Raw genomic sequence first — 15,041 nt, 5'->3', positions numbered from 1 at the left:
TTGAAAATCAATTGGATAAGGAATCCACTCAGATTAAATTCTCTTATAGATTCTAAACAATCATACATAGAATGTTTGACCAACATTAAGCAAACTCTCATGGGGAACATTAAACATCACGCTGTTCTCCCTGCAGATCTTTCTAAGAAAGGCATATATATAATCGATAGCTATCTTTTTACAGAATCTAGAGTCCCTCCTTGCTTTCATTACTGTATTTCCGAGAAAGTGTACGACTCCAACGTTTTTACTGCTAACCAAGAATTCTAGCTCATCTGCCTCGGTCTGATCATTTTCTCGATCGGATGTTATGAAGGATACGTTTTGATGCAATGGAGAATTGGAAATCTCAATTGAGTCTGCCATTTGAAGGGCTGTTGATTCCACAGATGAATTAATGGCTTTCAATGTGCAATCGATAACTGTTTCATTTTGTTCATCAAGTAGACTAGACACGTCCGAATCTGAAGATCCACCATCCATCAACGACTCAAGTCGAACAAACAAGAAAATGCTATCAAAGAGTTTCTTCTCAAAGTCATCATCTTTCTTGTGGAGGTCTTTGTAACCAAATCTAGCTACACATCGAAACATGCGAAAATTCTTTGGTCCAATCCGTTTGACTAGAAATCTCTCTTCTTCTGGGACTGTGTGGACAGGCAAACACTTCAAACACACAAAAACCACAACCGAATGAATGGCGGGTAAGTTTGTGATGAAGTGTGAAAATATGTGGGGGACGCCGCTTGCTAGTTCCGTGTACACAAGTCCTATCCCAGGCACCCTTACAAGTCCTAAACTGGGGCCAAGGCTAAGAATCCATGCCATTGAAACCTTAGTGTGCATCTCAATCTCATAACGTTTAGCCGTACCATAATGCCAAATGTACATGATGATGAAAAATGCCGTTGCTATAACCAGCGGAACCCAGCCACCTTGATAAACCTTCTGAATAACTGAGGAGAGGTAGAAACCCTCCACAATCAGTGATAAGCAAGTGAAGAGCAGAACTAGACTCCAATGGGAATGCCACACTAATATCATTATTAAAGTCATGAGGAATGTGGTTACCAACATCACTATAATCACTGCTGTCCCTGTTGTGACAGAGAAAATAGAAAAATATTAGAACCATCATGGAAGTTGGTAGGCACTCCTAATACTTATCACAATCAGCTATGTAATCAATCCACCATTTTACAAGAATATTTTCTAATTCAAAGCTACATGTGCTACAATAGGGTAGGCTAAAACAGTGATGAAAAGGAACCAATTCTCTCATTTAGGAAGTTTCAAATAGAACCGATACGTATAGTTTACAGCTTCCAGCTTCTACTTATTCAACAAGAGTGTTTGTCTAATTGGAACAAAGATGACCCTCAAGATTTGATTGTTCGTGCAGGACTGAGAAAAGGAATAGACCAAGAAAATAACCAACCCCAAAAAAATTTATATGTGATCGTAGACTTCAATAGTTGAACATATTACTATGTTGGAAACCACGGGTTGAAAAGAGTCAGACTTACCAGAAGCATTTCCAATTTGGGTTTGATTTTTGAACCCAGCTGTCACGGCAATGCAAAGAACCATCAGGATCCAATTAATATCAGGAATATATATCTGATTACGGAACATCATAGAAGTATGAACAACTTTAACTCTTGGAAAGCAACCAAGTGCAAGGGCTTGCTTGACTACTGAAAAGGTTGCAGATATGGTGGCTTGGCTTGCAACGATAGCGGCGGTAGTTGCAACAAGAAATACAGGCCAATATATACTTTCTGCAGAAATCAATACCTTATACTCAGTTCCAAGGCAACATTCACACCTTGAAAGATATATGAACTAGTGAGGAATGGTTACAATATCGAACAACTCTTTTGGGAAGGTTAAATTCTAGTGAAAATACTAATAATGAGCTTCCCTCACTCTGTTTCCCCAATCTACCTGTGCATGAGAAAGTCTTTTGTGTGTGTGTGTGTGTGAGAGAGAGAGAGAGAGAGAGAGAGAGAAGAGAGGCCGAAATCATTATTCCCATAAACTAAAATCAGAACAAACCTGGGATTGAATGGTAGAAGGCACCGACAACATAATGTGGGTGTTTCATGAGATAGGCAACTTGTCCAGTGTAGGCTAAAAGAAGGCAAGGAAATACGACTACTGTAAAAGCAATTTGTATGGAGGAAGCTGGAAAATGGGACAGGTCTGCAAAAAGTGCTTCAGTTCCTGTAATATATTCTCAGGTTAGAAAATAAAAAATTCCAACTTGATCACTGTGACATTCTTGGCTAATAGCAACGTCTACCTGTAATACTAAGCATGATCCCTCCAAGAGATGTCCATCCATCTTTCCCTCCCCTTTTGAAGTACCGATATATATGTACTGGCGAAAGGGCTCTCAAGACAGTGTAATCATATTTGCAGATGTTAAATATGCCGATGCCTCCTATTAAGATGAACCACAGAAAAACTACCGGGGCAAAAAGCCAACCAACTTTATCTGTGCCATAACGTTGCATGCTAAACAAGAAAATAAGTATGACAATGGCAACAAGAACAGCAACATCTGGAACAAGGAATGAGAACATGAATTATTGAAATGAAAACATTGAAAGAGCGAGTGAATGAATGTTTCAGGACCAGGGAGATACCACCGCTTATTTTTGCACGACCAACGTTGATCCCCCCAACAGCAGAAAGAACTGCATTTTAATAAGGTCAATCATTTTGATGAAACTAAATCTCAAAATTTCATGCTAGCAAATTAAAGTTGGAAGTACTTGGGGGTGGATCAGAATCTTCCAAATATGTGGCACTTATGTGCCGTACGTGGCTTCTTTTGCAAAGCAGCCATTATGTTTTGAAATTGACGCATAGAACTAGCCACACTCAGAAATCGGATTTTTCTAAAAGGAGCACGAATACTGTTGACATGTCACCATGCTATACCTATTTCATCCAGTTCTCCAATTTCTCTACTTTTTATATGATGCCACTAAAAGATTCCATGAGAAATTATTAATACATTTCAAGGTTCAAGAACTGAGAAGCAAGTACCTGAAATAGCAGGTGTTAGAATTCCATCCCCAATCACCATGCAAGAGCCAACAAGAACGAGAACAAGAATTGCATGTTTCTTAACATGATGCCCTTCCAGCCATCTCTTAGTTTTTGCAGCAAATGATTGTTCCCGGAACACAGAACAACTATAAGTTGTAAGCTTCTCATCGCTGAGGTCATGGTTAGGAATAGTCAATATTTTAGCATGACGGCTCAGCAATGAATACAGAGCAAATGTTCCACCTGCATCAAGGGAGAGAAAGGAATCCATCATCAATGTCAAATAGGAAACCTTGACATCATTTAATATATTTACCCTCTTCGAGTAATGTAAAGAAAAATATCCACAAAGAATCTAAATAAATTTTATTTTCTTATAAATAACTAACTCCCAAGATGGATAAACTAGGTTATGCCAAAGAACATGATCTTTATACTTAAATTGTCTTCAAGTCTTTTCGTCCCAAGTTGGTTTTGTTGCATCCTTCATTTATCCATCCGTGAAACGAAATCCTCAGGACAAGTACTTCGATCTAAAACAAACAGATAGAACTTCTAATAGCATTTGTAAGGAACATTGATAGATAATGCCCCCTGAAGAATGTAAAAGAAAGACCCTAGAGTGCTGGGAGTCCCTAACGGCTACTAAGAGACAAAAACAAATCTTAGAAATTTTTAGAATACGCATATTTTATTAATATCCTCACAACTGCAAGAGTAAAAATGATCTTGAAGTAGAGCCAACTTGAGGTTGGAATCAAATTACCTTGACCATTGTCATTTGCCTTGCAGACAATAAATACGTACTTGATGAGGGTTATGAGAGTTAGAGAGTATATAATCAATGACAGAGCTCCTATCAAGTCCTCCGTATTTTCAACTCCATCAGGGAATGTGTTATAGAAGACATATAAAGGGGAAGTCCCCAAATCTCCAAACACTATTCCAAGGCTTTGGAATGCAAATTGTAGAATTTTATACACAGAATGATCCTGAAGAAAATACGAGCAATGAATCAGAATAAGGAAAAGCAATCACTCCTCAACCATAGATCTTATCAAACAACAGACGAAGTGGGAGGAAGGGATTTGCAACAAACCTTTTCCTGATGCACATTTCTTAGCCGCTTAGACTCCTCCTCCATTGACTGGTCTATCTGGCGATCTAAAACCCAGATACTATTATCTTTATCGTTTGTATCATCACCAGTCTCGAATCCTGACGCCATTTTTAAAAATGCGGAACCTTTCTTTTCTAAGCTTATTAACTTCTGTATATCATTTTTCACAACAACTCAACGGTATTTCCAAAAGGTTGCGACTGTAAAAGAGAAATGTTATGAGAAAGCACCATGGCTAGATTCCGGTTCCTAAGTATAACAAAAGACAAAATTCACGAGTGATTTGGTACCAATCTCTGAGTAGAAAAAGAAAACGGAATCCACCAAATAAGTTTCAACTACGAAAACACAAGAATTTGGAGCTCGAAGAACCTGAATCCAACAGGGTAATTGCTAAGAAAGCAACTGATCAATTAGCAGACAACCTCCGAAAACCCAGAACTCCAAATACAGGCAAACAGGTAAAACCCACATAAAAAATCAGGCGAAAGAAGAAGATAACGACAATGAAGAAATTCGAAAGGATGAACTTGTTCATCAACCAGAATGAAACTGAGGTGAATTCGACTTAACCATGCGAATCGAATATACAGTAAAAATCAACAATTTGCGATCCGGATCTTGATTAACTCAAACGTGGCCATTTATTACATTGATAATCAATAATGTCCCCAGGTAGCTACGGAGAAGAGGGTGACAGATTAGGGTGACAGATTAATTTCTCTTCTACAGCGCTGGCTAATCAGAACGACAGCATTGAATTATAAACGAGATCATTAAAACAATTATATATTTGTTTTGCTGATCGCTACATATTGACAAAACACGTACATTGCGTAGGGCAATGAGCAAATATCGCCCAAATTTTCGTTCGTAATTTCCTTTGGAAGTTCAGAAGTTCAAAAAGAGCATACGGAAAGGATCTCTAGTCTTGCAGTGGCAGAAACATCAATGGACGAATAAGGAATTTCTTGACCACAGTGTTAGAAAGTGGAGAGATGAGAAGGACTGAGAAATTTACCTCTAACGACTCCTTTGAAACTGACATATCAACTTCGCTGTCCTTGTTTTCTTCTCTTATCAGTTATTTTCTTCACATTGATCACAAATTTCCATAGACGTTTCAAATTTGATTTCTCCTCTTTTCAGTACTGCACTGTTTCAAGTGATTTCAATTCAATTAGTTTGATTCCGATGACGGGAGTTTGGTGGAAACACCACAATCAGCGGCTTCCGTTTACACGAGAGACGGCTATACCGTCAGTTTCAGTAGGATACATTTCTTGTCGGAACAAATCGGGAGGTTGAAGACGAAAGGAAAGAAAGAATTGAAAGAGAATCATAATAAGCTTTATTATATTTCTCTTTTGTGGCATTACATCTAATTTATTGATTTTGTTTTGTCTTATTTTCAGATAAAGCTTAGTAGGCCTCTAGTCATTATCTTCAAATCAACTTCTACTATTTCAACATCGCATTCAATCATAAATCAAATCATTTTGCAAATAATCTTAACTTACGTGTATGTATATATCATCAAACTGAAAATCTGTATTTGGAATTCTTTTTAGATTATGTGATCTCTGTCTCGTGAATTCAACATAGGGTTTACCCCACTCAAAATTGCAATAAATCCAATTTACTTCTGATGTTGTTTATAATCTCATTGATCCACTTTCAAGTATATAATCAAAACCAACGATCTGATTGAATAGTGAAAGGTGTTCGACTCGAATGTTGTTAAAAATTAGGTGATTGGTTTTCTCCATTGTTATTGAAAATTAAGTAATTGATATTCGAGTTATTGAAAACATTATTCATTTCACAATAATTATCACTGTGAGTAAAGACAATTTATGACTAAATTAAAACTTTTGAAACCATAAAAATCAAATTTAACTATTTTCTTTTTATATTTGATTTGAAATAATTTTAAATTTGATATTATATATTAATATAAGCTTTCAATAACTTGTTGTTATTATAATTTTTAGGCAATTTCAATGATATTTTTATCTAATTGTTATATTTGTACGTATCTTTTATTTTCTTTACAATTGAACTAAACTTATTTAAAATATTATTTAACGAAGTTGATTAAGTAATTTAGCTCAAAATGGTGAGAAATCCTGAGATTAATTTTAAGAAACTTATCTAACAAATGATTAAGAAATTTTGGTTTGCAAAGATAAGCATGAATTTGAATGAATAATATTGGTGCAATATCGTTCTCTTTTGGTTCTTTTTCCAGAACATATACTTAAGACTGGAGCGGTTGTTCTCACATTTGGATCTTCAACTTCATATTTATTGATCTTCTTGGACCAATCTTCGAACTAGTTGAATTTATTTGGATTTTGAATCAACCCTTATCTTCTCTATCATCCCCAAGTTGATCTTATAGTTCTCTAAGGACTAGTGAATTTGTGATTGGCAAAGATTTATCACTCAAGAACAACTTTTGAAATCCCTGTCATGGGTTCTTGTACCTAGTGGGATTTGATTACATTCGAATCATCAAATCTTTAACTTGGAAAATGAAAAAGACCATTTCATGAACATCACTGTAGTGATCAAATATCAAAATGATGACAAGTAAAGGACAAAGGTTATTTCTTGCTCTTTTTCTTCCATGCCTGAGAAGACGTATGGCAACAAAATCTCCCATGAACAAACGTCTCTAGCAGCAGCCAATGGAATGTTTATGCCCCTTTTGACTTAAGAATGAGTGTATTCCTGATTTGATATATTTTCTATAGTTCCCTTATCTTTACAACAAAATCATGCAAAAAAATGATGCTAAAATTGAAGCTTTTTCGAAGTTTTACTTAACAGATTTGATTCACACTCCCCTATTCTATCACTAAATTAAATGGACTATACATAGAAAATTTGGCCAACGTTTAATAGACTCTCATGAGGAACATTGAAAATCACACTATGCTCCCTGCAAATCTTCCTAAGAAACGCATATACGTAATCCACAGCTATCTTTTTGTAGAATTTTGATTCCCTTCTTGCTCTAATTACAGTGTTTCCCAGTATGTGCACCACCCCAGCATCTCTACACCTAATCAAGAATTCAATCTCATCGCTATCGGTATGGTTGCTTGCTCGCTCTGATGATCTTACCGTGTTATTTATATGCATCGGAGATCTAACGGGCACGATTGAGTCAACTGAAGAGAATGTGTCCACATTGAGTGAAGCTTCATTTCCATGGTTGCCAATCAACAAGCCATCCCTAGAATGCTCAGTTTGCTGGCCATACAAACTGTACTCATCAGAGTCTGAACAACCTTCCATCATGGATTCAAGCCTGACAAAAAGGAAGATGCTATCGAAAAGCTTTTTCTCAAAATCATCATCCTTTTTGTGGAGGTCTTTATAACCATATCTAGCAACACATCGAAACATGTGGAAGTTCTTCGGTCCTATCCGCTTTACAAGGAACCGTTCTTCCTCTGGCACTGTGTAGACCGGAAGATATTTCACACAGACAAACACAACAACAGAATGGATGGCAGGAAGATTCGTAATGAAATGGGAAAATATGTGAGGTACACCGCTTGCTAGCTCAGTATACACAAGTCCAATTCCTGGAACACGGACTAGTCCTAGACTAGGACCAAGCCCGAGAACCCATGCCATTGAAACTTTACTGTGCAGCTCAAATTCGTATCGTTTAACAGTTCCATAATGCCACACATACATGATGATAAGAAAGGCTCCGGCAATCACAAGGGGCACCCAGCCACCTTGATCAACCTTGAAGAGAACAGCAGAGAAGTAACTACACTCCACAACAAGTGACAGTCCGGTGAAAATCAAGGCGATGACCCAATGACAGCGCCACACCAAGATCATGATTAGAATCATGAGCAGTGTGGTTACAAGCATGACTACCACAACCGCTGTCCCTGTTGAAAGAAAGAGAGATGGGGCGTTAGATGAAGTTGTATGCATTAACAGTTAAATGAACGAATGGCATTCTATTCAGTTATACATTAATATAGATGGTGTCTATAAGAACCAAAATAATTTTAACTTCCCATGCTTCGATAACTATCTTGTGCAATGTTAATATGCTGACTTAGCAGCAAATTAGATACTTCGGTAATCCAAACAGAGACAACCTATTCTATCAGCTACTAATTTCAATTGTTGCTCCCGTATGCAAGTCAACGTAAGCAACTGAATTGGGCCGAAAGGTGCGGGAACTTAACTATTGGATTTCATGTTCCACTATTAAACAAGCAATCGAGATCTAATCCTCATTTTGCATGCATGTCTTCATTCTAAATTGACTGGTGAGTCTTTCCCACACTAGATATAGGAGAACAGGTTACTTGAGATTGGAGGTTCTTAGAGGATGGAAGGACCAATTTCCTTAGATTTTACAACAAGTTGAGTACGGTAATTGGAAACCTAATTCGGTCAGATAAATCAGCTGATAGAAAACATCTTTCAGAAGGGGGGGGACATACGCATTGGAACATTTTCTGAGAAACATACAGAACAGAGGATGTGACAAACGGAACCAGCCAACAGAGAGCCACTTACCATAAGCATTTCCAATTTGACTTTGATTCTTAAATCCTGCTGTCACAGCAATACAAAGAATCATGAGAATCCAGTTAATATCTGGAACATATATCTGACCAAGAAAATTCTTTGAGGTATGAACAACTTTAACTCTTGGAAAACAGCCATGAGCAAGAGCCTGCTTGATAATTGAAAATGTTGCAGATATAGTGGCTTGACTAGCAACTACAGCAGCAGCAGTTGCAACAACAAACACGGGCCAGTATATGGATTCTGCAAAAAGAGATGTCAGCATGTCATTTTCAAGAATGTGCGATTGTACATTAGAATTCTTTTGATCATTCAACGATTTTCTATTCTTAGATTAAAAGGACGCCATTGACATCCATTTTTACACTTAGATACAAACAACCATTAAAATTTTTCATCATTGGGGACCAGTAATAGAAAATGCTTAAAATACTTAGTCAAAGCTAAGTTATTCATTGATTAAGCTTTTAATTTTTTGTTCACACGTGAGTACAATCTTTGATTGATCAAACTTAATGGATACAAGCACTGAAATGAAAGAAAGAAACAAGGGAGGCTATGAGTATTCAACTCAAAGTATGACACCATGATAATCACCAACAATCCAAAATAGGTTGAGGTGAGTTGTTGGGTCTTATTTCTTTCAATTGGAGCACTTTGTTGTAGTTTGACACCCTTCTGTGGGCTATTCTATTGGATGGTTTGTGTATTCTTCCATTTGTTTTTCTCAATGAATGTCAGAAGTTCTATTAAAAAAATAAATAAAAGAAAATAGGTTGAAGTTAATTCATTCATTTGTCTTAATTCTTATTAAAAGTAAAGAGTACGTTTCTTTTCCTGGAAGGAGAGATGGCCAATATTCCACGTTGTCCACTAGTACTTGGGCTACAGAGAAGTGCTAAATCAAGTCCTCTTTTTCTCTAATAAGGACACATTTTCTTCTCGTTTCTAGGTGAGCTAGAGATCTAGTCTTCATTTTCTCTAACAATTATTTTAATGAACCAATTTTTTTTCTCATAGTAAAAAATTATGAAGTTCTCAAGCAATGCTGAAGGTATCATTTGAGCACGTGTCATTTAGATACCAAAAAAAAAAAGAAAGAGAACCTGGGATTGAACGATAGAAGGCATCGACCACATGATCCGTATTGTTCATAAGGTAGGCAGCCTGTCCAGAATATGCCAAGAGAAGGCAAGGAAAAACAACTACTGTAAAAGCAATTTGAACAGCTGCCACACGAAAATGAGCCAGATCGGCAAATAGAGCCTCTGTGCCTGAATTTACAACCAATCATTAGAAATGAAAATAAAAAATGTTCAATATCTAAGTGCACTTATGGAGAAATCATCTTTTGAAACTATTTTTTAAGGAAAAAAAAATACCTGTTATACTCAGCAGCACACCTCCGAGGGATGTCCAACCATCCATCCCTCGCCTTCTAAAATATCGAACAATATACACAGGTGAAAAGGCTCTTAGAATGGTTTTATCATATTTCCAGATGTTGAACATGCCTATACCTCCAATTAAAAGAAACCAGAGTAGGACAACTGGAGCAAAGAGCCAACCAACTCTATCAGTACCATAACGTTGCAAGCTGAATAATCCTACTAGTATCACAACAGCAACAAGCACAACTACATCTGCACCACGTAAAACAAGATAAAATTTTTAGACTTTGATAGAAATAAATAACTTAACCTAGAAACAGGACAGAGCAGTATAAGAAAAGAAATTTAATTTCAGAATCAGCTCAATACCACTGCTCACATGGGGGTGGTTTACTTTGATCCCTCCCGCTGCAGATAAAACTGTTGATGATAGTAAGGTCGTTAATTTTTTGTTTGCATAAGCAATACAAAATCCAGAAAAATCACATAATTCATACACAAACTCGTTGGTTATATATTTTATTCCACCGAAGATAGGAACAAGGAGGAACCAAAGTAACATGCCTCCGACTTAATAAATATTTAAATTTCAAAAAATGAGAATTTTCTGGTGAAAGGATAAAATGTGAATAGAGGAAATAGTAAGTTTCTAATCATGACATGTGATGCAACAAGATTGAGAAAAATTATATCTATTTTCAGTGGTTACAATATGAATGGATTTGATCAATTTCATCTAATGCATTACTGCTTAGCTGAAATCCAACATCAAATGCGATCGAAAGAGAGTTGGCTCTTCAAAAGGCTTCTTCCTACATATTGAGACCTATGTCTTCTGAGTTAATTTGCTATTCCCCACTACGAAAGTACAAAGTTGAATCTAAGGAGCTAAGATGTAATTAATATTTTATACAAATCCTTCAGTTTAGATCACCAATTCTGAATCCTAGAAAACTTTTATTTTCAATTGAATGAAGTGCCTATTTCACTTATGTAAGATTCCCACCATAAGTTTTTGGATAGGAATTCCCACCTTAAGTTTTAATGTTTAAGGTAACCGAAAGTGCAGATCCGGCCACAAGCTTTAGCCAAATCACTAGTGAAATAGCTAGCTGTGTAACATAAGAGAGAAATATTGTCTGAGAAGTAGAACAAAGATTGTGTGAGAAAAAGAATTAAAAAAATTAAGTAATTTATAGTCCATATAAGAGAGGCCATAGGGGAGAAACTTTTCTCTCCTCATGTTGCCCCTACCTCTTTAGTGTCAATTTTACCTCAATCAAGAAAACTCAAGAGTCAGATTTGAATCTGCCACTCAAGATGCAAGGAAGATATTACAAGATACGGTCTCCATTCCAAACAATTAATGACTTGAACGAACAAAGCTAACACTTCAACTTCCAAAAGGCTTTTAATTGAAAAATTAATTGTGACCTCTAACCTCTAGCCCTTTCAAATTGAGTGTGAGCACACATGTTTTTTTTAATATTTTAGAACAATCTTCAACGAAAAGATTTATAAATTTAAGTAACATTTCTTTTTATTACCCACAAGATTCCATGTGCGTCACACACGTTTCTTCCTAGTAATATTAAAGAAATAAAAGTTAAAGGAATCCAACCATCTCCCTAGCCTGAACCTTGTATGAGATGACATGATATCGATGTTGAGGAAAAAAGTAAATATTAGCAGCAATCCTAATGATCAGATCTATTAGCTTCTACTTGATGCATTATAAGTAGGAATGCATATAATGGCTTTACCTAAGAAGTAGAAGAAATACAACCACCGACTAAGAAGTAATAGCAATGAATCATGCCCCAACCCCCTAGTGAGAGGGCCTTTGGAGTTATTGCTTAAAGGAAATAATACCTGATATTGCCGGAGTGAGAATTCCATCTCCAACTACCATGGAAGTGCCAACGAGGACAAGAATGAGCAAAGCATTCTTCCTGGATGACTGTTTTTCAAGCCATCGTTTAGTCTTAGCAGCAAATGATTGCTCATGAAATTTAGAGCGGCTATATGTTGTTAGCTCCTCATCAGTTCTATGTTGGTTTGGGATAGTTTTAACTTTTGCATGACGACACAACAAGGAGTAGAGAGCAAATGTTCCACCTACATAGACAGGTTAACTTAAAGTAAATGTAACCTATAGCAATGTATATCTTTTGTATGGAGTACAGATTCTCATGTCCGTTGTGCACAACACAATAGTAAAGGTCAAGTCAATCAAAAATTAAAACGGAAGTTTAACTTTCACATTTGACACCAAAATTTATACTGTTGTATGCAGTTTCACCACTAAAATCGATCCTACTTCAGTAAGTGCAAAACAAAGAGAGAAATGCTTCTTTCTGCAGAGAAAAACATATACGTAACAATAACAATATTAAAGGTGATGCGATGTTGCTCGAGTAGCTTTAACTTTCTCTTGAAATACAGGGACATGTTTGAGGAATATATTCTCAAAGTGGACACAAGAAAACAAAAGAGGACGGCAAAAAACAAGGGGAGTGCTTTTGTTCAAACGCCATATGACATTGAAAAAAGGAAACTATGTGATTCTTTATGCATTTACTCAATTCAGTTACAATTTTTTGAAATTCAGCTTACACGCAACAGGCTTACCTTGACCATTGTCATTTGCTTTACACACGATAAATACATACTTTATGAGTGGAATGAGAGTGAGAGAGTATATAATCAATGAAAGTGCTCCAACTACATCCTCTGGATCAGAAATCCCACGAGGAAATGTATTGTAGAATACGTACAGGGGAGAAGTCCCCAAATCTCCATAAACCACTCCAAGGCTTTGATATGCAAGTCGAAGAAGCAACAATACCGAGAATTTCTGGAAAATGTAAAATCTTATCAGATGAATGAATGCCAGATATAAGTTCCTCACAGCCTAATAAACGCACGCATTTACTTTAGTTACCACTACATATTTGTTATCTCGAAGACCTTAGCAAGATATCATTGAACACTGCAAGGCAACTTATACAATGGATGCTAACTAGTCGGAGAGTTGAAGTTTTGGGAAACTCAGATCCATTAATGAACTGACAGCTGACAGATTAAAAAGTCTAGTACTGCTTTACTGCAGAACAGTTCAACTGACGACTTAAATTTCTCACACCTACTAAAAAAAGAACCAGTTGGTACCTTCTCTTTGTACATATTACTAAGTCTCCCAGCTTCTTCATCCATAGGCTGATCAAGCTTCTGATCCAGAACCCACATACTTCCCTTCATTTCACAATCATCATCGGTTTCCACTCTTGAAGTCATCTTAGTTTCAATTTGAAAAGATCCCCAATCAAGAAAGCGCAGCTAAAAAAATCCTCAGTAAAATCCAACAACAGAAGCCTGGTTTTTACTTCAAAATCTATATTCAACACCAGCTATGAACTGCACGCCGACTAATTGAATACAATAAAAAACATGGGTCATTGCCGATTCTCCAATTTGGCAAGTTGACATGCCAAAGAGAGAAAGATTGAGTGAGAATTGGGCACCGAATTAAATTCCAAAACCCCAGAATCTCCAGCTTCAAAGCTTCGATGAACAGAGTAAACAGAGCAATCCAAGCAGCAAGATAATCAACACTTCAACAGGTACTTAAACAGATACAAATTCAAGATGAACACACCTACACCAGATAAAGCAAAAAGAAGCAAATATCAATCAAAGCTTTCCTCACCCCCACCCCCATCCCCATCCATGGCTCTTGCACCTAAACAAAACAATTAATGAGAAAAAAGAAAACAGACAATAATTCGTACTTATCACTTTGACAGCAAATTCACAAAGTGGGGTCGGTTCCAGACAGGTTTCTTTTACACCACAAAATCAAAAACCAGCAAAAGTCTAACAGACCCAAAAAACAAAGCACAGAGGAGAGCTAGGCCCATGTCCTTTCACAGAGTAGAAAAGAAGAAGACGTGCTATAACCAAAACGATTGAGTCCTCCCTTTCGAAAGCCCCTTTGGATCTTTGTTGAGTATAGACAAAATACCCATTTCTGCAATTACTCCCATAGACAACCGATTTCTTCAAATAAGGAAATGAAAGAGAGAGAGAGAGAGAGAGAGAGATAAAGAACAAGCCGACTGTTCCTTGTTTTGTTAATTCCTTATCAGTTCATGTTGCTCGTAGTGAAAGATCCAAATTCCATTGCAAAAAGCTGCACGTCTCTTCCCAAAGTCTTCAAACTCCTGATTACAACAAAATTAGTGACAGTCAACAAATCAAATTTTTGAAAGAAAGAAGGATTTTTTGAAGATGGGTTTGTGAAGAATTAGAAGAACAAACAAGAACCCGTGTCAATTGAATTGAATTGATAATATATATTGTTATAACTTATAATGTATCGCTGTCGTTAATGGTTGGTTTGGTTTGGTTGGAGATGAGAATTGGATTCTTTAGCCGTTAATTACTTCAATTAATATCTGTTTAGTTTACTTTCTCAAGAATTATTGTCAACGAGGTAATTATGAAAGTGGAGGCTTTTTTGTTCTATCATTTACGTTTCTTCCATAAATTAGAAAACTAATAACGGAATATTCCAATTCAATTCTGGAAATAAACAAATAAATACAAAACAGAAAATACTTAACATTCAAAATGGTAGTTTTGTAATTTTCATTTTCTCAAAGGAAAACTTTTCTTAGATTTAAGAATATATATATATATATATATACATATACTCTCTATTATTGACCCATCGAATCATAATCAAATTCTTCATTTATATTCCATCCAAAAGAATTTCTATATCTGTTAAATTTAAAACATAGTTTGGGATTTTGGTGGTTGCTAATTTTTGTTGTTACTAAAATCATTAAAAAAATAATAATACTTTTTTTTTTTTAAATGTGTGATATGAA

General features: G+C 36.2%; 2 protein-coding genes across 6 annotated transcripts; both read right to left on the bottom strand.

Annotated features, from left to right (window-relative positions):
• Positions 1 to 11: 11 nt before the first annotated feature.
• LOC103484925 (potassium transporter 11-like) lies at positions 12 to 5,557 on the bottom strand. Of its 4 annotated transcripts, XM_008442310.3 has the most exons (9): positions 5,202 to 5,557; positions 4,160 to 4,380; positions 3,827 to 4,052; positions 3,058 to 3,303; positions 2,652 to 2,702; positions 2,306 to 2,566; positions 2,059 to 2,226; positions 1,527 to 1,781; positions 12 to 1,097 (listed from the first exon to the last, which is right to left on the bottom strand). In XM_008442310.3, the coding sequence occupies exons 2-9, from the start codon at positions 4,286 to 4,288 to the stop codon at positions 61 to 63; spliced, it is 2,373 nt and encodes a 790-aa protein (XP_008440532.2). In that variant the 5' UTR covers positions 4,289 to 4,380; positions 5,202 to 5,557; the 3' UTR covers positions 12 to 60. The 4 variants fall into 4 exon arrangements, with proteins under 4 accessions (XP_008440532.2, XP_008440548.2, XP_050936030.1 ...); XM_008442326.3 differs by lacking the exons at positions 4,160 to 4,380; positions 5,202 to 5,557 and adding an exon at positions 3,498 to 3,593 and having other exon boundaries at positions 3,827 to 3,961; XM_051080073.1 differs by lacking the exons at positions 3,827 to 4,052; positions 4,160 to 4,380 and having other exon boundaries at positions 5,202 to 5,543.
• Positions 5,558 to 6,964: 1,407 nt separating this feature from the next.
• Positions 6,965 to 14,709, bottom strand: LOC103484937 (potassium transporter 11-like). Of its 2 annotated transcripts, XM_008442338.3 has the most exons (9): positions 13,938 to 14,709; positions 13,318 to 13,804; positions 12,778 to 13,003; positions 12,019 to 12,264; positions 10,516 to 10,566; positions 10,138 to 10,398; positions 9,862 to 10,029; positions 8,744 to 8,998; positions 6,965 to 8,100 (listed from the first exon to the last, which is right to left on the bottom strand). In XM_008442338.3, the coding sequence occupies exons 2-9, from the start codon at positions 13,441 to 13,443 to the stop codon at positions 7,058 to 7,060; spliced, it is 2,376 nt and encodes a 791-aa protein (XP_008440560.1). In that variant the 5' UTR covers positions 13,444 to 13,804; positions 13,938 to 14,709; the 3' UTR covers positions 6,965 to 7,057. The 2 variants fall into 2 exon arrangements, with proteins under 2 accessions (XP_008440560.1, XP_050936029.1); XM_051080072.1 differs by lacking the exon at positions 13,938 to 14,709 and having other exon boundaries at positions 13,318 to 13,888.
• Between the last annotated feature and the right edge of the window lie 332 nt (positions 14,710 to 15,041).

This window comes from Cucumis melo, chromosome 12 (genome assembly GCF_025177605.1).
Source record: "Cucumis melo cultivar AY chromosome 12, USDA_Cmelo_AY_1.0, whole genome shotgun sequence".
Classification (NCBI taxonomy): domain Eukaryota; kingdom Viridiplantae; phylum Streptophyta; class Magnoliopsida; order Cucurbitales; family Cucurbitaceae; genus Cucumis; species Cucumis melo.
This window is presented reverse-complemented; position numbering and strand designations above follow the sequence as displayed.

What these genes read in the sequence shown, in the direction of transcription:
- LOC103484925 (XM_008442310.3), bottom strand. Translation starts at nt 4,288, where the DNA reads ATGGCGTCAGGATTCGAGACTGGTGATGATACAAACGATAAAGATAAT. An exon ending in TCGTGCAAAAATAAGCGGTG is followed by an intron (nt 2,567 to 2,651) that starts GTATCTCCCTGG and finishes TCCTTGTTCCAG; the next exon opens with ATGTTGCTGTTCTTGTTGCC. An exon ending in CCAAATTGGAAATGCTTCTG is followed by an intron (nt 1,098 to 1,526) that starts GTAAGTCTGACT and finishes CTGTCACAACAG; the next exon opens with GGACAGCAGTGATTATAGTG.
- LOC103484937 (XM_008442338.3), bottom strand. Translation starts at nt 13,443, where the DNA reads ATGACTTCAAGAGTGGAAACCGATGATGATTGTGAAATGAAGGGAAGT. An exon ending in TGTGCTGCTGAGTATAACAG is followed by an intron (nt 10,030 to 10,137) that starts GTATTTTTTTTT and finishes TTGTAAATTCAG; the next exon opens with GCACAGAGGCTCTATTTGCC. An exon ending in CTTCTATCGTTCAATCCCAG is followed by an intron (nt 8,999 to 9,861) that starts GTTCTCTTTCTT and finishes CTCTTTTTGCAG; the next exon opens with AATCCATATACTGGCCCGTG.